Source organism: Ostrinia furnacalis, unplaced genomic scaffold (assembly GCF_004193835.3).
Source record: "Ostrinia furnacalis isolate ACB-3 unplaced genomic scaffold, ASM419383v2 OfSCF3049, whole genome shotgun sequence".
Classification (NCBI taxonomy): domain Eukaryota; kingdom Metazoa; phylum Arthropoda; class Insecta; order Lepidoptera; family Crambidae; genus Ostrinia; species Ostrinia furnacalis.
Genome location: NW_021133288.1, coordinates 68,648 through 92,868, shown reverse-complemented (window position 1 = coordinate 92,868; position 24,221 = coordinate 68,648). Strand labels below are relative to the sequence as shown.

The window sequence follows — 24,221 nt, the reverse complement described above, 5'->3', positions numbered from 1 at the left end:
ATTAGTTATTTTCATGCTGATCGTTGATGTAGACGAGAAAAAGAGTTGGTCCTAAAGCGCTGCCCTGAAGCACGCCACACGTCATCCCCGCGCCTTGACTAATACAACCCAGCCAGTCTTACTATTTGTATCCTATCTGACTAGCAGCTTTCAAAGGGCAATCGGAGTTCCCCTTATTCCCACGCTTTCTAGCTTGTGCATAAGGATAGGGACGGACACCGTATCAAAGGCTTTTTCCAGATCGAGGAAAAATAAAAAGCATCATAGTTGAACCCTACCACAAGAGAATAAGGTTCAAAGTGCTAGTTTACCTGGAAGTCGCCACCCATAGTGTGCGTCTTGCCGGAGCCGGTCTGCCCGTAGGCGAAGCACGTGGCCATGCCGCCTTCGAAGATCGTCTGCACCAGCGGCTTGGCCGTGTATCTGGAAATGTATCGTATGTACTTGACATAGGAGCTACTTTGCAATAAATAGTTCGGTGTGCTGTCGAATGTACTAAGAAGTTTTCTTTCACCTTGAACCTTGTGACCGCGTGACCGGGCGTAAAGAACATCACACGCTACCGGGTAAAGATTCGTATCCTACTGGGAGAAAATTAAATGTTCTAGTCGGCTAGTCACTTTAGTTAGCATCAAATAGTTTCTGCCAATAAGTTCATAACACAACCATACTCTAATTGTAACAAAGACGTGTTGCGAACTTAGTGGCTACTTTGGTGGTCACGAACTATTTAACACTGACTGTACTATAGTCTGGTCTGTGAGCACGTAGAATTTTGTCCAATGACCCCAAGCTACCCATCCTTATCGCTCGCGCGTAATTATATTGCTGTCGCGACTGTTCGACGGGCGCCCGCAGTGAGTGTGCGACAGCAACATAATTACGCGCGATATAGCGCGCGATGGGTAGCTTGGGGTCATTCAACAAAATTCTACGTGCTCGCAGACCAGACTATACGGAAAGTGTTATTTCATCTAAACTTGAACCCTTAGACCATTTAAAAGGGCGTAAAGAGCATTACAACAAGCCACGGACAAAGATTCGTATCCTGTCGGGAGCAAATGCCCTTAACTAAAATAAATACAGGCCAAAAAATTACACAAAAAGTACGACGATGTTTCATGAAGTGCTCCGCCTCCAATGTGACTTGAAATTAATGAAATTATGCACAGTTTCCCACCACACACGTGTCCCTACCTCGAACCGTTTTTGAGAAATGAAGCGTTGCCATTGACAATCATTTTTGGCCCAACCTGTATAACAAAAACACAAGAAAAAGTGTGAAACTCACTTGTAAACAACTTCATTGGTGCAGGAGTCGTCGAAGGCGTAGTCGAAGCGAAACTTCTGGTTTTCAAGGTACTTCGTGAGGTCCACTTTGTTCTTAGGCTCGTGGACTATCATCTGGTCTTTGGTGGGCACGCTTATCACGTCCACCTGTAAACAAACAGTCGTCGATTACTCCAAGAGACAGAGATACGTGGTGGGGATGCTGCATTACGACGACAAATATTTTTTAAATATCGAGGCTGTCAGTTCAAAGACTAACAATCCATTCACCAACGCCAATGACGTCGGAGTAAGGCCCGGTTTCCACCAAGGCAGAGCAGAGCGGAGAAGACAGGATGTGTCACGCGGACGAATTTTTTTTATAGATTTTGATAGCGGCGGCGGCGTGGAGAGATGTGGAAATAATGAAATCTGATTGGTTATTCAAAATGCATTTCCGTTCCGCTCCTCTCCGATTTGATGGAGACCAGGCCTAAGTCGCGTTGCGTTGCGATTTCGCACCGCTCGTGTGTGCTAAACGCCAACGCAATGCGTTGAAATTATGCTCATTGTCGGTCAGCGGCCGGAACTGATGCTGTTGGTACTGGTCATGGTCATGGCCAGTCTCTAGAGAGTTCTAGCAGTTCTCACCTCCTTCTTGGCCACCTCCTTCTTGTTGAGCGGCCTCTTGCGGACGCAGACGGTGATCTGGTGGTCCTCAGGCTCGTTGCTAGCGGCCGGAACTGATGCTGTTGGTACTGGTCATGGTCATGGCCAGTCTCTAGAGTTCAATCAGTTCTCACCTCCTTCTTGTTGAGCGGCCTCTTGCGCACGCAGACGGTGATCTGGTGGTCCTCGGGCTCGTTGCTAGCGGCCGGAACTGATGCCGTTGGTACTGGTCATGGTCATGGCCAGTCTCTAGAGTTCAATCAGTTCTCACCTCCTTCTTGGCCACCTCCTTCTTGTTGAGCGGCCTCTTGCGCACGCAGACGGTGATCTGGTGGTCCTCGGGCTCGTTGCCGGTCAGCGGCCGGAACTGATGCTGTTGGTACTGGTCATCGCCAGTCTCTAGAGTTCTAAAGCCCGGTCTTTGAGCACGTAGAATTATGTCCAATGACCCCTAGCTACCCATCCTTATCGCTCGCGCGTAATTATATTGCTGTCGCGACTGTGCGACTGGCACCCGCAGTGAGTGTGCGAGCGCGATAGCAACATAATTACGCGCGAGCGATAAGGATGGGTAGCTTGGGGTCATTGGACAAGATTCTACGTGCTCACGGACCAGACTATAGCAGTTCTCACCTCCTTTTTGGCCACTTCCTTCTTGTTGAGCGGCCTCTTGCGGACGCAGACGGTGATCTGGTGGTCCTCGACGGGCTCGTTGCCGGTCAGCGGCCGGAACTCGATGCTGTTCTGGTACTCGCGAATCATGGCCAGGAACTCCCAGTTGGGGTTGCCGGGGTCCATGTTCATTAGTGCTTCCTGTAAACCGAGATAGACCATGTTATAGGTATTATAATGGGAGTAGTAAAGTATGTAAGCGGGAAATAAAGTGCAGAGTCATAGACTGTCTTAATCAAAGCCTAGTTCTCTCTGTAAAAAGATTGAATGTCGTAAAGAAATGAAAAGCTGGAATGGCAAGGCTTCTTGATTTCAGCCTGGCGCTGACGGCGCTTCTCGAGTAATAAAAATGGACAGAAGACGGCCAAGGGATAAACGTGACTTGATTGACAAGACATACCGTCTTCTTATTGAACTCAGTTTGGCGCTGATTTTGGCTAAGGGATAAGGGAGAAAGTACGCCTTGCCATTCTAGGAACTAGAATGGCAAGGAACTAGAATGGCAAGGCGTACTTTCTCCTCCTTGAGCTCTTCCTGGCGTTCATCCTGGCTAAAGAAAAGAAGTTCCTGGAATGACAAGTAGAACCTGGCCAAGGGCTAGACGTGCCTGGATTAATGATACCTTCTCCTCTTCAGCTTGGCGCTGATTTTGGCTAAGGGATAAAAGTTTCCAGAATGACAAGGCGTACTTTTTCCTCCTTGAGCTCTTCCTGGCGTTCATCCTGGCTAAAGAATAGAAGTTCCTGGAATGACAAGTAGAACCTGGCCAAGGGATAGACATGCCTGGATTAATGAGATACCTTCTCCTCTTCAGCTTGGCGCTGATTTTGGCTAAGGGATAAAAGTTTCTAGAATGGCAAGGCGTACTTTCTCCTCCTTGAGCACATCCTGGCGCTGATCATAGCCAATAGAAAGAAGTTTCTAGAACAACAAGAACTTACCTTCTCCTCCTTGAGCTCGGCCTGCCTCTGGCGGCGCTTCTCACGGTTCTCCTTGAGCCGCTCCACTTCTTTTACAACGTTGGATCGCCGCACCGCGCCCGATGCCACCGCATGGGGTACCGATACTGTGCTTGATACACCGGCTGCCCGCGCACCTGGTACGCCCGTGCTTGGTGCTGTGAACTAAGGGGAAACAGCCTGGTTAAGTTTTCCTGCTTCGGAAGACTATGTCTTGAGCTAGAGTGCAAGTTTCAAAATCAATAGACTTTGTCAGGTTTACTGAGGGGAGGTTGACGAGTTCAAGATGTCAGCGTGTGGCACTAATTGAAACAGTGAAACGGGTGAAACAATCTGGGTAAGCTTTCCAGAAGTTTTTTAGAAGCGCAGTCGCAGCGTGGCGGCAGCGTGGTAGCATTTGTCCTGATAGTGACCATAACGTATACGACGTGCGTTGCACTTCTAAAAATTATATGAAAACTAGTGGCCGCGCCGCAGTAGCGCCACTGCAGCGCTTCCTCGCGTCTCTAATATGAAGAGGCTGCAAATTGGAGGCTCACAAACCACGGAATTTTTCATTTATATTTTTTTCTTCAACAATAGCATAGAACGGTTATATTCTTAGGCCTAGCTCGCATTTTTCAGGGGAGAGGACAAAGAATAGCATGACAGGATAGCCACCTCCTTCAATGTTTTTCTTCAACTGTAGCATGGAACCGTTATCCTCTTAGTCACAGCTCGCATCTTTCTGGGAAGAGGACAAAGGATAGCAGGACAGGATAGCCACCTCCTTCTGGTTGCTGTGCAGCCGGCGCTGCAGGTGCGGCATGTAGGGCGACCGTGCTGCCGGAGAGAGAGCAGGCCCGGAGGCTGGCGGCTAGCGGGGTCAGGAGAGTATAGGAGAGGATAGCCACCTCCTTCAATATTTTTCTTCAACAGTAGCGTGGAACAGTTATACTCGCAGTTCACATCTTGCTAGGGAGAGGACAAAGGATAGCAGAACAGGATAGCCACCTCCTTCAATGTTTTTCTTCAACAGTAGCGTGGAACGGTCATACTCGCAGTTCACATCTTTCTAGGGAGATGACAAAGGATAGCAGGAGAGGATAGCCAACTCCTTCAATGCTTTTCTTCAACAGTAGCGTGGAACGATTACGGTTATACTCGCAGTTCACATCTTTCTGGGGAGAGGACAAAGGATAGCAGGACAGGATAGCCACCTCCTTCTGGTTGCTGTGCAGCCGGCGCTGCAGGTGCGGCATGTAGGGCGACTGCTGCAGCCCCGTCACCACCGACGCCGCGCTCGGCGTGCTGCCGGAGCGGGAGCGGCCCCCGGAGGCTGGCGGCTAGCGGGGAAAGGGATGCGTTAGGATGGTTGGAGTTGGGAAGGAGGAAGGTTTAAGGATCACCTACCTAAGATGATAAATATCGGCAAGAAATGAAGCAGTTAATTTTATAGAGTGTACTTTTCTTCTCGGATCAAACACGCTCGCTTCTTGCATCCATCCGCATTTTTTTTCCCATATTCTGTCTTTCGCTCACACACTCTCAGTTCCTTTACGTTCCGTTTCCAATAATGTCCATAATTCCATCACCAACAGGGGACTTAGGTTGCGTTTCCATCGGAGATGTGCGAAGATTTATTTACCGAGGCGAGGTAAATGAAACGATTCTATTGGTTCTTTACAAACACATCCCTCGCTACACATCCTCGCATATCTCTGGTGAACTCGCAGCCTAATACTATGTAGCAAACTTTACGCGTGCAGCTGTTCAGACACCAGAATTATGTGACTCTTGGGTTGGAGTATGAGTAAACATTTAATATTAACATTTAAAATTAAATATAAACCAGTGCACCACGGCGACCAACCCAAGTGTGGGCTTCATCGGTCTCACATACTGCAAACTTTTCTAATAAAATAAATATCCTTGAACATTTTACACTGCGCCTCTAGTCTCAAACTAAGCAAAGCTTGTACTATGGGTACTAGACAACGGATATAAACTTATTTAAATACTTTTTTTTTGTAAATACATACATATTATTATACATAGTAACACCCAGACCCGTCACAGAAATTAAAATTCATCATTTCAATTTCAGTCCGTTGAACCACTATACCAAACGGCCGACAAATTAACGTAACGTAATTCCATATTAACGTGTTCAGATGCTGTTGGTTACCTGCTGCGTGACCCTGGAGTTGGGCGGCGGCTGCTGCGGCTGCGGCTGCGGCGGCGGCACGTTCTCGGCGCCGCGCCGCCCCGTCGTGTCGCCCCCGTGGCCGTTGGTGTATGCGCCGCCTGCGTTCGACAACCGCATCTGGTTGTTGCGGGTGACTCGAGATGGCGCTGGAGACACCAAAGGAGACGAGGGTAAATTCAAATGTATAACTTCACCGTCGTCATAAGACGAAACAGGCAGTCTATGAATGTAGTTGAGAAAAATTACACAGGCAGAGAGCAAGACTCAAAGCATGATATGAAACGAAATGGCTTCCATATCCAGGCGCAGAGAAGTTCTACGCCATTTTGATCACTTCTGCCAAAGGGTGGAGGGAGACTTTAATCTATGTCTTACCTGCTTGTATACCTTTCTTGCAAATAAAAAGTTTTCTATTCTATTCTATTCTATTCTACTTATAAATAATACTTGCAAATCGTCAAATATTTTGCTCTTAAGGAGCCTCTACATGTCTCATAATCTTTTTACCCTACCAGCGCTTCGAGACCAGCATTTGGCAAGTGCTGAGAAGAAGCGCCGCAACAAACTCAGTCACCACTGTCTAGCTTCTGGTTTACTTCATTGACTGGAGACTAGATCCTAAAGTTCACATATTCTATGTTTATTTATATTATGTGTCCAATGCACAAAGAGCACGCAGCTCACAAATCCTCATATTCATGTCCAATAAAATAAGGTAGCCAGTGAAAGCATTTATAACGTCATTTTTGATTTCTACAATCGCCAAGTTTACCGCAGAACCAAAAAGCGGCTCTTTCAATTTTCAAGTCAGTGAATCATGTGACAGAACAGTGACGTAATTTTTATATTGAACCGAGACCTTTGCAAAACCGCAACAGAAATAAAAAACCTAAATACGATCAAGCCAAATGCGTGTCTAATAGTGCATAAAGCGATAAAATTCTAGAGAAAGCCCTGCGAAAACTCGAGTGCAACAAACAGCTGTTTTTTTCTCTTACGTGACTTTTTCTCGGTTGCCTTCTCCTCCTTGGCATCTGTATTCTCTTTAGAAGGTAATTCTGTTTGTTCAAAAGCCTCTTTGGCAGAGCTGACTTCGCTCGAATCCGCCACTCTCCTCCTGCATCGTAACCATGAACAACACATATTTGTGGATCTTCAATCCGTTCTTTATTTGGCTTTTTTAATGTCTGGTCAGCTCTTTGGCCATTATTCCTTCAAATATTTAGGAACTGTATCAAAGTGTAACATTATATGTACTCTCCTGACAGACGAATTATCTGTAATGGCTGCGGTCTGCGTTGGCGCAAGGCAATCCTGCGCAAGCGCCATATTAGGATCTCTTTCCGTAGTCAAGGCAATGAACCGTGACGCACGCGCGCCGGGTACGGTCGTGCGCGAAGGTGAAATTGCATATCAACTGCGCTCATTACTGAAAAACTCGCTTAACGCACAATTTAACATGTCAAGACCAACCTCACTGACCTACGAGAATAAATTATAATAGGTCAACACCACCGTTCCTTAAAAGTTAATCGAAAAAAAAATCACAACGTACTATTTCTACTTCAATGTTAAATGAACTAAAAATAGTAACACATAAAAGGAAGAAGAAAACTGCTCGCGAGGCAGACACTGACTGACTGTGCGACTGGCTAAACGGCTAACCGTTCAGGCAATATCATTGATCAATTACTGGAATCGCCCTGTAAGCGAACGAAATTGGAAATAATAGTCAGCCATTCGCTTTCATTAATGTCTTTTGTCCGTCACATTGATGAAAAATGTATGTGTGACGTGCAAGGTGAGCCCCGATCAATACATAGGCAGTGTTGACTTGAACTTGACAGCACACAAACATAGATCACACTTGCCACACACCTGACGGTCGTTGAACCTATCAAACTAGAACAAAATAATTGGCTAATGGACTAGATAGGTTTTAATTGACATGATAAGAATAATTTAACCGTAAAACAATTCCATGAGATAATGGGAGTACAAGCAGAAACAAAATGGATATCCAAACGATTGATTCGATTGCTAAACGAAGGAGTCTCGAATTGAACTGAAGAACAGGGAGCTATCGGTGGCATGTTGGGATAGGGAGTTCTTTGCAAGTTGCAATTTGTTTTTCATCGGAATTGGCGCATGGTGCCTCGCGCCTTGACAACGGTTGGCATGCAGATAAATAAAGCGTGGTTCGACGCCCTCCGACCATGTACCAACGTGATTGTATTGATTGAAAAACCGAGCTGATCCTTATCATGAACAAAAATCCTTACACCCCTATTTTATTACAAATGGCGGTATAATAGACATGTCCTAAAATAGTATTCCGATTATTACGAACTACAGAATAATTTATGGGCGTAACAATACCAACTAGACTCGACGACCACCTACCATAGTCTCAGTTAATGACAGCAGTGGGCAATTCGATTTGTTATCTGTTATTTTATTGAATCGATGTTAGACTACAAATATAGGTTTTAGATTAGTAAATAAATAGTAGGACACGATAAAAGTCACGCATTTAGTTTAAGTTCTTCCTACATTAAGTTATCTCCATCTAAATGGTTCTTCCATTCGTGGAAGTGATTCATAAAACTTTGCTAATTCAACTCAAACTGTCAAAGTTTTACGAATTATCCGAATGGCGAAATGATTCCGCTCAATTTCAGCGGCTGAAATGGCTTTCACAACACCTGGCGTTGTTTCGTGTTGGAAATTACAGGAGATTCGCGGAAGAAACTTCAATTTAGTTCGCGGTTTCTATTAAACATTGCTATTAGGTTATATTACGGAAATCGGAGAGAAGGCTCACGAGGCTCTTGTTCGCAACAAATCATGAAGTCCCCCTATTATTTACAGAGGCTTATTGACTTCAAGTAATTTTAATTAAAAAACTACGTGCAAAACTAGTTGAAAAATCATCAAGCGTTTAATTTATGTGTGCGAGATAAGATGCCGTGGCTCTACGAGAGGCTCTACCTTTTTAGTCAGATATAGAAATAAAGACAACAATGATTTGTGTTTGTCGCAAAATAACCACCAAGTATAGTGTTGTTAGAGTTAGAATAAAATTTTATTTGAAACAATTACTGCGGTGGCGCTAACATAATTAGTCTAGTCAGATCATAAAGGTGCTATATCACAAGTGTCTTGCATTACAGAACTCACGATGCTTACAAGATTTATTCGCTTGACCTGCAAGGCGCTGATGCGGCGCCAGAACGTTTACAGCACCAAGAACTCGTTAAAACGTTCCCACATAACGTTATGCTCTAAGTGAGTGCTTCCTTGCTCGAAGACTGATATTCAAGATAGTTACGGGTTTTTTTAGATAATACAGCCTTTATGGCGTCAGCAGATTAGGCCGCAATCGATTTTGCATTCCCTTATCTATCTCTGTGTACGATTGAGGTATCGAAATCACACGTTTATGCGACTATATCGACACTTGGCGACTAAAAGTCTCGCCTCGATTTTTGCGACTGGAACTTTTATGAGCGCAGGGATGAGAATCTGATGCATTAAGTTTCCGAAAATGTGCTAAATAGCTCATCGGCCATGCTTAAGGCTGTAGTCTTGTATATAAAATTAAATGTCGTAGATGGCGATTGAGTTGTTTATAATTGTAAACCATTTCCACATTTTATTTATGTAATTGGAAACACAACATGTCAAGTTTTACATGATATCGGACATGTAAACAAGATTTTACACAAGCAAAATTAGTGAAATAACTAAGCATGTTAGGAGTATGTTCCTCATTATCCATTGCTCGAAGTACAACTAAGGACACTATATTCTCTATTTGGTCTACACCACTTACAGTAAATCCAATAAACAACTCTGTGCCGTGTGCATAAAATATTTATTCGTATGACCTAGAACACCTAAACTTGCAGCAGCACGAACCCATCCACTTCCCACACACGAAAGCCACGTAAGTGGGGACTTCCTCGCTCGTACGCTTACTGATCTACGCGACGTTTGCGGGAATCAACGTAGTATAAATTAGACAGTTATAAAAAAATATAATCGTTCGTTCGTTCGTTCGTTCGTTTCAGCCAAATGACGTCCACTGCTGGACAAAGGCCTCCTCCAAGGTTTTCCACAATGCACGGTCCTGCGCTGCCCGCATCCAGGCTCTTTCCGCGACCTTTACCAGATCGTCGGTCCACCTAGTAGGAGGCCTGCCCATGCTACCTCTTCCAGCTCGTGGTCGCCACTCGAAAAAAATATATTACTGGTAACTGAAAGCTGCTAAAGGTAGCCTTTCGAACTAAGCGTCTTTAGCTTTCGCTTTGGTCTTGTGCCACCAACGCCGCGTCACTAACTCGCTTCGAAAGGCTACCTTTAAGACCAAAGCTAAAGACGCTGCGTCTGTGACGCTTAGTTCGAAAGGCTACCTTTAGGCTGGGTTGCACCATCTTACTATAACTTTAACAAACGTCACAAGTCTGTCAAACTCCATACAAAAACACCTGTTATCATTTCAGTCTCGGTAAGAATAAGGTGGGGCAACTCAGTCTCAACTTTTGATATTCCAATAGTCGTTAGATCGTCAAAAAAGAGCAGCGAATAAAATATGATTAATAACTAGACAAGCTAATTTCCCTAATCTTCACTTGTCAGAACATGCGTGCCAACAAGCTTTACAAATTTAATCCTCGTCAGACAAAAACTTCCCACAATGAAGCTTAAAATATGACACATGACGAGATGTATGCGCGGCAAATTACGACAAAGGCACAAAGAATTAGGCATGAAAAGCTCATTACACCAGCCTCACGAATCACGATCTCACCACATATGGAATACGACACGGTTGTAAACGGAACACGGTTATTTAAACTTTTTGACCTCATAGACTCGGTGACAAATTGGCAAGACTTAGCATGAATGGATTACATTTTATATAAATTCTAAAACGGTACATTTATAAAACTCTAGCATTTACAAAGGCTTAATAAAAACAGCATCACTTTTCAAAAACTCCGTTATTTCAAAGTCTGCAAGTTTCGCACGTTTTGTGGAGGATGACAGTAAATTACGATTGTATCATTTTGACCCAGATAAATGCACAAAGAAATAAATATGCAATCCTTTTATAGACACCTGTTAGTTTCAATGTTTAAAAATAAAAAGCACTAATCGAAAACGTTAACTTATGGGAGGATGACCCAAAAAGTTAGGTTACAATGTTTATTAATAATTAAAAGAATAAATATACGGTCGCTAGAGGTCAGCAACCTGTAATAAACACAACTGACTATACCTGCCCCGAAATGGGTCATCTTAAACTAACAAGTGGCCAACAAAACAGTGAGAATTGACATTTTAGTAATTGCGTCCGCTCAGTACGCATTTAACGGCTCAATTAGGTTAAGTAACTCGTAGCTTGTCCAAACAAATCAGAATACTTTAATTAAACGGTCAGTGATCAACAAAACATTGACAGTGATGCTACTAGTGATAAAGGGATTTAAAATGATAATGCTCGAGCCTCCAACATTCCCAAAGATTTGCTCTATGACGATAGAGGGAACATCTCTCTTCATACGTTAGTAACAAAGTCATCATCACTACAGTGAAGTTTAACAATTGAATGACTGCAGCGAAAGAGCAATAAACATTTTCAATCACTTAAGTCATCACTTCATCAAATACAAGTGAATGATTGAAACATAACAACACTCAAGTGTTTAAAAGGGTCGCGATGGGAGGGTTCGTTTAACCGGCGCCCACGCCGCGTCTGATTCAGCCGCCGGTTCGCGGCATCATAAACAAAAAACTATTTTGTCGACATCGTTTATGTGGGTAGCAGATGAGCATTGAACTCGAAATCCAGGAACTACGTATCAACGTCTCCAATTAAAGCCAATTTTGCCAACAAAAGCAGCAGGAAAGCTCAATCTCAATCAAGAAGTCTTTAAATATTAAACACTAACTTCAGAAACAATTAAGAAGCAGAAGCCTTCATAAATAATTGACGAGGGAACACTAATTGTCAGTATTGACACACCAGCCAGGATGCTGCAAAATTAATTTCTGAAGTTCGCCCTCGAAGGTTGTCGGGTCGCAAACTTGGTAAGGGCCACATAACTTCCGCACTTAATACCTTGAGACCAACTTTCCGAAAAGGGAATTTCACCCGAGCCATAGTGAGTACGCAAAACAACAATCCCGACCAACAACAGGCTCATTGGAACCAACTCTCACCACTTGGGAATAAGGTTAAAACTAGCGTGAACTTGGGCATAGGACAGTCAGTGGGGTATAAACTTACGGCCTACGTTTTTCGTAGTCCGCCGCGGCTGCAAATGCGGCTGAGCGCATCTCTCGTACAACACTGGCATACTGAAAATCCGTTGGCAAAAAAAAAATTCAAAAAATTCGAATAGATGGGAACTCTACAATCGAAGGTCAGGTTCACCGCACTATTGTGTGTAATCCATTTGTGTAAATGGTTAATTTGAATTTGGAACACCCGTGCCAGCCGGTGTTGTGGTACACGCTACACGGCCGGCGGCACACTGTCCGCGCGCCCCCGCCAGCCTACACTTATAGCGGGCGTCTAACTAACGGAGCTGACCGCCCCATGTAAAATTCAAACAACCCCAAAATACATCAAATGCCATTGCATGTTTTAATTATGATAACCAGAAAAATATGGCCGCACGTGCAAGAGGCTACGTGAGTGAAAAGGAAGCCTCATGTATCCGCTTTCCTGCAGTGGAGGATGTGATGGAAATAGTCATGGAGATAACAAAGGTCAGGCCAGGAATAGACCGCCCGCGGCTTTAGGATCGCGGCGACCTTTGACACTGCGGTTCGGGGATCACTATCTAAGATCTCTTCATTGCTCTGTTCTTGGGATAATCCTCTTTATTTTTGAGAATGTTGTTGGTGTTTGACTTCAGAATATGATTAATTCAGCAATTTAACTTCAGTAGCAGAGATTAATTACGAGCTACAAAATAAACAAGACATTGGCAACTAACTTTATTTAGCACGTCACCGTCTAATCTAGAATTCTAGAGCTCTGATTTATATTTGTAAAATAGGTCAACTGTAATGCTATTTCAATTGTACAAATACCTACAAATTGTAGAAGTGAAACTGGTGCAAACATTTAGCAACTATTTGTAATGAAAAACCTTATTCCTTTTAAGAAGTTTTTTTTTTCGACTTTTAGTAAAACGAATATAACGAAGTTTCTAAAATGCCTCATTAATTAAAAACAACAAAGATAATAAAATAATCAATTGAGCTCTTTATTAACTAACAACTTACAAACCTGAAAGCAAGAAAAAGTAGGTATATAAAAATGTTCAGACAAAATACCGCATGGTTATGATTTATAGAAGCTCATAAAATAAATACACTAACAACACAAATAACATCCCAAGAGAATAAGAAAAAGTCTGGTAAAGACAATTAAAACACGTGTTCAAACAAACATTGTAAAAGCATTGCGTGCATCGCAAGATTGAATTAATAAAATTATTGTCTATGATGGATAATAAACACTCAAGTGCAATGTACGGGCGATGCGATGGGCGGCATTCCCAGCTGAGTGGGAATTATAAATTTATTATCAGCCGGCCTCTAATTGTGTGAACACACAAACGGTATTTCATTGCATACGCGCGACTAGCTTTAACTGTACATTTCTTCTTTTCAAAAAACCTCAAGAGGGCTTCAAATGTCAAATAAATAAACTATGATGGCATGTCCACCCACATCTCTTTCAAAAGAAAAGCAAACACAATGAAAGGAACAAATAATAGCAAAGAAAGTGCAAAAGTAAGCACATTAAAATACAGTTCTTCATAAGCTAAAAAAAGAAATGGCTGATGGTAATCAAATTCGCGCCATTTGTCAAGGGTCACTTGGTGGCACGCTGGTCTATTATTCGGCCTTCACCAGCACAATGTCAAGTTTATTTAGCATAGTGGTGTGACCCGGCCACTTCAAAGTTCAACACGTAAATCTGGTTCTTCAGACAAAAGGAATAAATTTTAGATAATTAGATAGAGACATCTATTTCTTGCATTAGATAGATCGACACTATACTGTGTATCATACAAAACAAGGAAAGAAAGAAATAGGTACACAAAAGGGACAGCACATTCAAATTGATAAGATTGTTTAAATAAGAGACAATATTATAGTTGTTTGACATTTATCTCTACATAAGCTGTAAGATAAATGGTTCCAAAGAGACAGGTTTATGCGTAACATCTAAAAATACGACTAAAACGTTTCTTTGTGTATAAAATGACACAACTATAGTGATATGACCACGTTAAAAATGAACGTACGAAGCTAGAGAAGATTCTAGAGGTTCGTGCTGCAAAAGACTTACACCGTTTTCACAAAAATCAGCCTTTTGAATGCCATTTTATCAAAACTCTACTTTGTTGTTTTTTTTCAGAGTTGCATTAACCCTCACCAGAAACGTACAAGCCATTCATTAGATGCCAAAGACTAGCAGGCATGATAAAGGGGGTAAATCAATACATGAAACCTACCATCTCTCAACAAGCAAGAGAAGTGTATTACTATCGTGCGCATACGCAGTTATCGATTAAGCGCGAAGTTGATAAACAATGCGGCTCAGTAGTCGGCTACAAGCGCTCATTATCACCACCGCGGCACCGCGGTCCAGATACAATGAGCGTGTAAACGAGGCTGCGAACTAAAATGTAGTTTCTATGATACCGACGATTCCGACCACTTCAGATTGAAATGAGTTGTCTATCATGATTAGAACTCGAACTTTAACCACCCCTGTGGTCTAGTGGTAAGACCTCCTGCTACAGACGCATAGGTCCCGGGTTCGATTCCCAGTGGGGGCAGATTTTTCTGTTCGGTTTGGTTGGTGGTAGGGCTTGTTCTAAATCCGCCTGGCTAGCTACCACTATCTTACCTAAGTCTGTTGCCATAGCAATTAACAGCATTGTTGTTTTCTGGCAGTTAGAGGTAAGATAGCCAGTTCCTCCGTGGTCGAGGATTCCGGGTGAAGCTCGCTTCCACTTTCAGCCTGATCATCACTTACCATCAGGTGAGATACAGGCCGTCGTTGTGAATAAAAAAAAACTCTCTTTCCAATGATCTCTTTAAATTCTTTCAAAGAAGAAATTAAAATGGAAACCCCGGAAAGTTATTCAGAAAGAAAGCAGCGCTCTACATTAATAAAACATAAGAAAAAATTACAGCTATTAGAGAAGTATCTGACTGTGATTATAGTAATGAGTAGACCTTCTGAAATATATGGTTAGTGCAGTTGGTGCAGTCTTAGATTTCTTAAATAATTCAAAAGAAAGCACCTTACCGTTCCCTAGAGGCTAGAGGGTAATAAATTCTAATCTATACTAATATCATAAATGCGAAAGTAACTCTTTCTGTCTGTCTGTCTCGCATTCACGCCTAAACGGTGAAGCGATTTTGATAAAATTTGGCATAGAGATAGTTTGAGTCCCGGGAAAGGACATAGGATAGTTTTTATCCCGGTTTTTGAAACAGGGAGTCAGGGACGCGCGCGATAAAGTTTTTCTGTGACACAAAAATCCACGCGGGCGAAGCCGCGGGAGGAAAGCTACCTATATTCGTGGTGCCTCAAACCACAATTTACAAGTTCCTGAATGATAGCGGAGAGTTACCCAACCATGATAACTGTCATTCGGTGAGGAGGAACCACGTTGGTTAAGGGTTTTGACATCAAACATTTGAATCAATGGTATTGGCAGTATCGAAGAGTATGACGCATCTCCACGTGCTGACATCTTCTACAGAAAATTCATCAGGAGCTCGAATATTATGCTTTTGCAACTTTTGTTCTGTTACGACGTAGTGTATGCTCTACTGTGAATCTGATGACCACTGTACTAAATATGGTGCTTTTCTCTACCGTGAAATGGGTCATCAATCAACCAATCAAGCCGAACCCTAACCACCATCAACAAGTTCCGAGATGTAGGGCGCAGCGCGGGCGCACACGCAAGCTGCCAAATTAACGTTACGCAAGCGGCCGTGATTGACGCAACAGTCCCGGGAATGCGCTCCGGCACGCGACAACACTATTTATGTGCGGGACCAACACTTACTTGCTTATTGGATAAGGTGTAACGGCATTTTGATATGCTGTGTTTGACGCCTTTAAGGAAATAGTAATGCGCAATGGAATTGTTAACAGTGGGAAATTCAATTAACCGTCGTAAATGTTGGTGAATGATTGCAGATAAGAAATGACACTAGAAGATACAGATTTAAATAAATAAGTTATATCGATATTTTTATAGTTTCGTAGTTATGTAGATAACTACAAGGTCTTCTAGAGTCATTGGCCGAAAAATGTCACATGTAAATTATTCTGTAAACATCTCATTAACAACTTTGTATCTTGATTCGGATCAATGTCCCCAGAACAAATGGAAATCGATTTAAGATTCAAACCATCCAAAACTTTCGCTGATAATGTTTAGTTCAAATAATAAATAAATATTTGATTTGAATAGTACTCTTGCATCAATCATAGAGCGCCCATTTTTGCGTGCAAGTCCACCTGTTTGCCAACAACTGACCCGCGACCGTTAACCTCTAACCGTCAATGGGGCTACCACGTTACCGCGAACGAGATTACGTCCAATCGCGAATACACACCTTCTCTTCTAACAATGTGGACTCGACAGAGACAGATAATAGTTTCAATTGCAACGGTCGGGTTCACGGAGTGCGACCGCTCAACGGTGAATCATCGCGTGATGTGAATTAAGCCGACGGACTGGCCTCCTTTTTAAGCGATTATCAATATTTGGACACTTATATTTTATAAGCCGGTGTTCGATATTGGTTGGTGGAACTCGATACCTTTGGAGATCAATACACGAAAACTAGGACATAAGAAACTGGTGACAATAATCATAATGGAAATAAAGACAAATAATACAAATTGGGCACAATAAAAGCAGAGAACAAAGAACGGGTGCATACAGCTAAGATCGTCGTTTAGATTGCGCCTGGACCGTTAGGGCATGTATGTGAGATCATTAGGAGCTCGGTGGCTTGACTCTTTGTGGAACATTTCTATATTTAACACGCGTGATGAGACATAGGACAATATTCACTGTTTGTATGATTCACGAACTTAAATAAATGTTGAAATTAGATCTCTTTCACTGGCTAGGCTACACGTCATTATGTCCAAAAACGTATAATGGACTGCATAAAACCTAACATTACACTATCGTTCTGTGGAAATGGCTACAATTAATAGCAGCACTTAAAGCTATTGCCACGTTATACCCTTGGGTGCTATCATTAATTTCAAGGCGGTTCTGTTTTAATGGAATTGCAATTGATTAAAACGCTCTATAAGGCACACTCTCCAAAGAGATTGATGACGGCGGAACCGATAGTGAAATCTATAATAATAAGTGTGTTTACTCACCTTTAGTCGCCACAGGGATGGATTGTCGCGTCATGTCCTAAAACGGAAACAACCAATTAGTTATCTGCCTTGTTATCACACACAAAATATTTATAGCATGAGCAAAATAATACAGATAAAAAGCAGAGGATATCAAACCAAACTACTCAAGTACTGTATTTACAAAGAGAGGAAAGATTTCAAAGTATATGCCGATAGATGTGCGTAAGTCACTGTACAAAAACTCACTTTTTTCAAGTATTTCAAAAGCATAAAAGGTATCATGGGATACAAGTGACTATCATGGAATCCCCGAAGTGTTTAACCCAAAATAACAGAGTTGTTTGTCGTAACGTAATAGATACGCCCCGCATTTGATACAGTGATTCCGCAACGGATGGTTACTTTCAAAAATTTTCACTATCGAAATGAAATTATGCGGGCCGATTCTCAACAGTTCATTAATGTTATTAGAATTTAGATCCGACTACTGGTTTCTATCTTTGGTTGCAATTTAATAGAGTTCACCATTCTGATCCTGAAGCTATGGGAAATGGGAACTAAGATTCTTATTACTTAGTAACTTGACATTCTTGACTTAATCAGTAGGAATATGTACTTTGATCCCAAGATTCCCAAAAATGTAGGTGTTGTTGCATGTGAAATGCAAAAGTGTTAATTAGGTCACAACAATAAGACCAGTCGTATGAAGGGCAAACGTCAGTCTTCGACGGAACGTGCAATTTTGCCGCAATCCTGCTTATTACTTGAGAACGGAAGGACTCGCATGTCTTACGTGATATTTGCATAACCAAACGGCTTTAAAATTGTCATCACTGTTGCAATGGATACTTAGCCGAAAGAAAAACATTACTTCTCCATTAGCTAAAGCAGAAAATTAAACCCCCATTTTCGTAACAAAAATGTCATTTAAAGGAACTTTTTAGAAACTTGATGGGTTTGATCTTGGTTAAAAAATCACGAATCATCTAAGGTTGCGAACTCTTTCGTTGTGGTTTAGGACTCGCTGGGTCGAATAAACTGGGAGCTCTTATATTTTTCCAAAGTTCTGAAACTGATTCGGAATCCTCATTTTAAAGATGCATCCAAATATGCCAATTCAGCAGAAAAGGCGAAAGTAGATTTTATAGTCCGACTTAGTTAGTAGCGACATAAGATTTAATCTGAATGGGCATCGGCGTGAACTCACTTATGCAAGTAGGGCAATCTGAATCACCATAATCTTCACCTATATTTTTCTTCAGTAGGTCCAAACCTAGACCACTTTAAAAAACCTTCAAAACTGCTTTTCTTGCTCAAGGTGGAAGACTTCCACTGGAAGTCCTTACTCTGGTCAGTGATCAGGGTGGTCAGGGTAATCCTCCTACCACTTTCGTAAAATCTTTCTTTTTTGTTTATGCGCCTGTCTATTGTTGTCATGTTACTTAATATAGTTTTTTTCTATGTAAAGTCTACCGCATAGATTTCTATTACGTTACGTACGATGCGGCTTGCAATTTCCTCGTTCGCAATCGTTTCTGTTTCCTTCAGCGGAATTACTATTTACGTTTGATGGCATGTGACATTTACTGTTACTGCTACAGGTACGAGTTATACTGTTGTTATTTCATTTGCAGTAAAAACTCACAATATGCTAATTAAATGTCTCGATTAATTAAAACACTAGCGTATAGTGTGCAAATGCTAGCAGTTCTATTCACCGGCACCGCCAAGAGATAGCGCTGCGTCAAAATAAGCTTGCAATTGAAATCCAATATTTTTTCTTGTCCATGCTCAACAATTTTCATTACTACATTAAATGTATATTTCTTTTCATTGTGATTTTGAGATAATGATACATTTCTTTGCTCATAAATAAAGATAAAATAAGTACAAGACGACACACGAGCGTGAGAATGTCTGCTGCACTGCGTTTTAACAATAATGCAGCATTAGGAAACGGCTCATGGAATAAGGAAGAAGGTTGTTTGTTGCACGTGGCGTCGGGAATGGCTCTTAGATAACCTAAGAAGTTAACAGCAGAGCCACAAAGGCCTGGCGCATCGCTTCAAGCACACTGTGCACTTGTCACTCCAGCGTCAACACCGCAAGTATGCTGCTTGTTCGTTTTTTTATTGCAATGTTTTTTGGAAAGAAATGTCTTTATTCACCATAATATATCATAATGAGGCTATTGTATAGATAGATAAATGGAAAACTAGCTTGCGTTTTTCTTTCGGTCGACGACTGAATTTCTGAAAACGTTTCTAACTGTTTCGTTACCTTTTAAGTGAGTTTTTACCGGGATCGTAATATTTCTAAACGTCTTCGAAAAAAGGAGGATGTTCCACGGTATCGTAAAATCATTATTAACAGCATCATTACAGCAGTGGCATTAGCTGCAATGACTGTGCGACATTTATCTTGCATGAGGAGCCCGACGGTAAATGGCCCCATCAAATTGCCCAGAAGCGTCTATTCCAGAACACTGGTCGCCATTCCCAGTAATTTATCCTTCGTCGGAGCCCTAACGACCGGGGAGATAAAGGGATGTGTCTTAAACAATTTACACTTAGGTAATTTGGGAATTTTAATGATACACGACTTCTTGGTAGAGTTCGATAGAAAGACATGTGAATACTAGTCACTCACTACAGTCTAGGTGGGTGCTAAAGATACCAGGAAGATATGCAAGAGGAAATAATTGCAAGAAAGATCTGACCAAAAACTAATGTTGTATTGTTTAGCTGTTTAGGCACACACACTCGTGCCTAAATCGATTGTTTCCAATCACCATCACCTTTATAATATCCTCATACAAACCTAATCAGGTGCGAAATTAAGTTTTTTTGTGTGGCTCGGAAGCAATTCATTATACCAACAAAGGGGGTTTGCTCTGAGCATGCTGAATAGCTTTTCACATACGAGCAGGCTTGGAGGGCAGCGACCAAATTGTTTACAATATCGCATCCTTTTTATAAAATACAAAACTATACGAAACATCTGTTAATCTATTAATAATACATTTTCCCGTGTTAGAGTTCAATGTTGAACAAATCGTATTGAGTATTAACAGCTTAGAAGCAGACATAGGGAGTTTCAAATGTCCTGTAATTGGATTTGGATTTCGAGTATGTCAGAATCCATATCAAGTAGTTTTCTTTAAACACTTCCTTTTATAAATTGACTGAATTCCTAACGTAGATTAATTTAAGGGACTCACATTAATGTCAGCCTGCGCCGATTATGCGTCTTCGAATGATGTCAACATTACATTTACTTATTAGTTTTCCTGACATAACGGCAATGTAAATAGATTTCATTGTTTGCCAAAATGGAACGGCTTCAGTAGCTAACATAAAGGTTCAAATGATAATAAATCCATTGTGCTAATATTATACAGTACACACTACTACACAACATCAACTGATTGGATCGAGTTTTTGTCACGCCCAAGCAATCTGGCAAATCGAATAGCTTCATTGAAATCGTAACAAAGGTGTGACAAAAGCGCAATCCATCAAAAAACACCATAACAAGCTGTTCGTGTGCAAATCATAGATCGTGGAGCAACGTAATCGAAAAGTGAGGAAAGTCGAAATAAATAGGGTGTAGGTAGCGCGGCCGCGCCGTCCATCGTGCGAATGATGAGAAGGTGGTGGACTGTACCGATCGTGAGTTGCGCACGGGCAGCGTGTGGCCGGAGTCGCCCGCGCCCTCGCCCTCCGCGCCCTGCAGGAACCCGCCGTCGTCCGACGAGGAGCCCGAGGGGTCCTTCGCGCCATGCCAAACAATCACGTGCCAATCATCCCACAGTACACAAGTAACTTACTGAGCGCGCAGCCTCATCGTCCGTCCCCGTCATCGTATTTAAAACAATCTGGAGAGCGACGCGACCCCCTATTGTTCTACAGCGAGTGGAAAGTGAAACTGGAATGCTAACACAGCCGAGTGTGGAAAATCGATGCGACCCGGTGTCAGGCGTGCGTCAGACGTACCCATACAAGTGGAAGGTCGTTCGGCCATCAATCATCGTCTGATCGGACGCGGCCGCAGCACGCGACTACTGGCCGGTGCGTTTGTAAACATACATCTAAATCTAGCCGGCGCCGGCGATCAATCATTCCATACGTTACCAATACCTTCGCCTACCTCGACATTTCATACACTGTTTATGTTTTTCTACGTGAATTCATTACTGTGTTTGGTGACATCTGTGGCGGCGTGCGCTAACAACGGCGTTGCCTCGGTAACGGGTGCAGTTTCTAACAAAATATTCCACAAGCGATGACCGCTACTGAGTGCAAGTTGCAAATGATCACCTGCCAGCTGATGATGTATGGGAACATTTCTACATTTTCCCCCGCGGTTGTGTGACACCCGCGACACCGGTTCAATGACGAGTTCCGCTCATTCATTGACAGATCGAGTGTTTTCACTTTACGTTTCACAGGTGCTCTTCATAGTGAAGTAACTTTGAATGTATTTGCTAAATAAACTTTGAATTCATTTCGAAATTACTGTTAGTTTAAGAAGCCACGTAGCCGGTACCAGGTCCCCGTGGGCACATTCGCCTATCGCGGATATGTTATTCGAACTGTGACCCGGTGTCGATTGGGTTGCAAGTTAGCAACGTGTCTCACAACCCAAACAATGAGAGTGATCGCGGCTTGGTACGCGGTTCGAACGCCTCTACTAATCGATAAGCCTAACTAAAGGTTCCGCCGATGATATCGCGAAAGTGAAGTACATTCGATTAGAGACACAAAAACTGTTCGTGGCGAAAGCAAGCAAACCGCGACGGCAGGCTTTCTGAGCGAATTGGGTCGATCCACCACTTTTTCGACCTCAGTCATAAAAGAAACGCTTTCCCGCTGCAGAAATTAATTGCACTTGTGCTGTTAGCGGCTACCTTGCATATATTAGAATCAAAAGCAAGGCTACGGACTGAAAACTTTAATTACGGCTTTATATTTAGTTAATTACTGATTACCTCTACACGATTTTTTACTTTAAGCGTCACAACGACATAGTCATGTGTTAGCCATTGTTAGCTGTAGTTAAAATTTCTAAATTCTCACTACAAAGCAAGCGGGCTCTAGTCGAGTGTTGCAATATGACATCGACCACAAAGTCGCGGTTATGGGGGAGTTATTCGAATTCATGATATCAAGTTTCTGATGTTTTTTTACAAACTGTAATGTATTGAAATAAAAGTACTGCATATTCAAGTATGAACTACAGTTGATAGGCCTAATGCTATGATGCTAAGGCGACTATAATTAGTCACAAGATAGTGCGACTCCTGGACAGGTTTTGATTAACCAGAAGCAGTGGCATGCTTGATTTTTTTTATCAAATCAGCATAGTTACATAATACACGCTCTATGTAACATTTTAGTCAAATAAATTTTATTTAATCAAAGGTACCAGGTGTACCTTGGACCTTGAATGTAGAGTCATCATCATAATCATCATTCCCGAAACACTGTCAAGATCTCGGGGTAGAGACGTGCCGGTAGATAAAAATTTTTAGATGGGTAGGTACTTAGTAGTCCCAAAGTGTTATGGTAACTAATAGCCTGATGTATTCTCTGTAAATAGACTAATATAAGTTGATATTGGTACATGTTCTTTGTGTTGAAGTACCAGGAGAACATCAACATCATGGCGTCACAAATCTTAGCTTCATACACAGAAACTAATAGCCTGAGGGCTTAGTGTGAGTTTACATCAAAGGCCGTCACTAGCGAGCGCGTTAAAAAATAATATATGAAGATTTTAGTTCTTGAAAGTTTCCGCTAGGGGCGCTGCAGCTGTACAATTCATCATACATTTAATATCACTTTTTTACGCAGTCGACATCGAATGCGTTTGACGTAAAATCACGTAAAATCACACTACGCCCTATGATGTGTTCTCTGTAAATAGTCAAGTGTGAGTAGCTAACTGCATGTTATTTGTGTCGAAGTACCAGGAGATCATAAACAAATGGGCATCACTTACCCTCGCGAGTTTGTTGGGCATGGGCTGTAGGTGCGGCGTGTGGTGGCGGGTGCCGGCCAGCTCGGGGTTTAGCGCCAAGATGGCGTCGATCTCCACCTCCTTGCCTTTCGTCTCGCCGCGCTCGTACCACTCCACGGTGACCGAGCGAGTCTCCAGGTTGACCCCAGACACGATCGCCGAGTGGATCCGGCCTGGAAAGTGACAAACTAAGAGGTCAATTTGACGGTTTTGTTGTCTGGAGAATGGATATTATAGCGCAGGGGTGGCCACGATCGACTGGACTAATAGTCGCGATCGACCGGTCGATCAGTCGAGCAGTCGATCGTGGCAAGGCAAAATACTACATGATTGTGTACTAAACAATGCTGTTTCATTTAAGATTTCAAGAAGTATGTGTGGTAGATCACCCAGGGTTTCGTTAGTAAACAGTAGATCTTAATGTCTTATCAAGTTGGCCACCCCTGTTATAGCGTATGGATATGAAATCCTAAGTGCCCATATTTTTATCACAATATCCTTTTGAAGAAACTTATACAGGGTGATTGGTACTAGACCCGCCCATAGCAAATTCCCATGTAGAGGAGGTCGTTTGCGAATTATTGGACCTAACTTTACCTGCGTGAAATTACCTTATAACAGGATAAGTTATATCATTTTTAGCGCGAGAGTACTAAAGATTATTTAAAATTATTATAACTACTTTGAGCTTTCTTTTATCGTAGCAACAGATTTTCCTCCATTATTTGAACACCTGCTGACAATAATTGTTTTTAATTCCACTGAAGTCATTTGAATGTTCTTACAACATAATGAAAACACCTTGTAGAGCACTATCATACACTGAAAACTGTCTTTTATTGCCCTTATTCTGTCATTACCATATAAAAATAACACAAAGGGTACAATACAAGGACCTGACTACCTAGTATTTTAAAGTAAATTGCTATACCGTACCACACCAGGGGAAATTGAATTTCAGGCAGATGAAGCTGCTGAAATAATAAACATTATTCCAGAA

General features: G+C 42.1%; 1 protein-coding gene across 6 annotated transcripts in view; it reads right to left on the bottom strand.

Annotated features, from left to right (window-relative positions):
• Klp10A (kinesin-like protein 10A) overlaps positions 1–24,221 on the bottom strand; it is a 67,218-nt gene that overhangs the window by 25,350 nt on the left and 17,647 nt on the right. For 5 of the 6 annotated variants that reach the window (XM_028310606.1, XM_028310604.1, XM_028310609.1 and 2 more), the window contains 7 exons: positions 23,204–23,394; positions 17,219–17,255; positions 5,737–5,903; positions 3,552–3,734; positions 2,572–2,751; positions 1,292–1,437; positions 312–423 (listed from right to left, as the gene is read on the bottom strand). In XM_028310606.1, the coding sequence (XP_028166407.1) occupies positions 312–423; positions 1,292–1,437; positions 2,572–2,751; positions 3,552–3,734; positions 5,737–5,903; positions 17,219–17,255; positions 23,204–23,394 (1,016 nt within the window). Of the gene's footprint in view, positions 1–311; positions 424–1,291; positions 1,438–2,571; positions 2,752–3,551; positions 3,735–5,736; positions 5,904–12,052; positions 12,281–17,218; positions 17,256–23,203; positions 23,395–24,221 lie in introns of those variants that run through there. The other variant, XM_028310608.1, reaches the window with a different exon arrangement.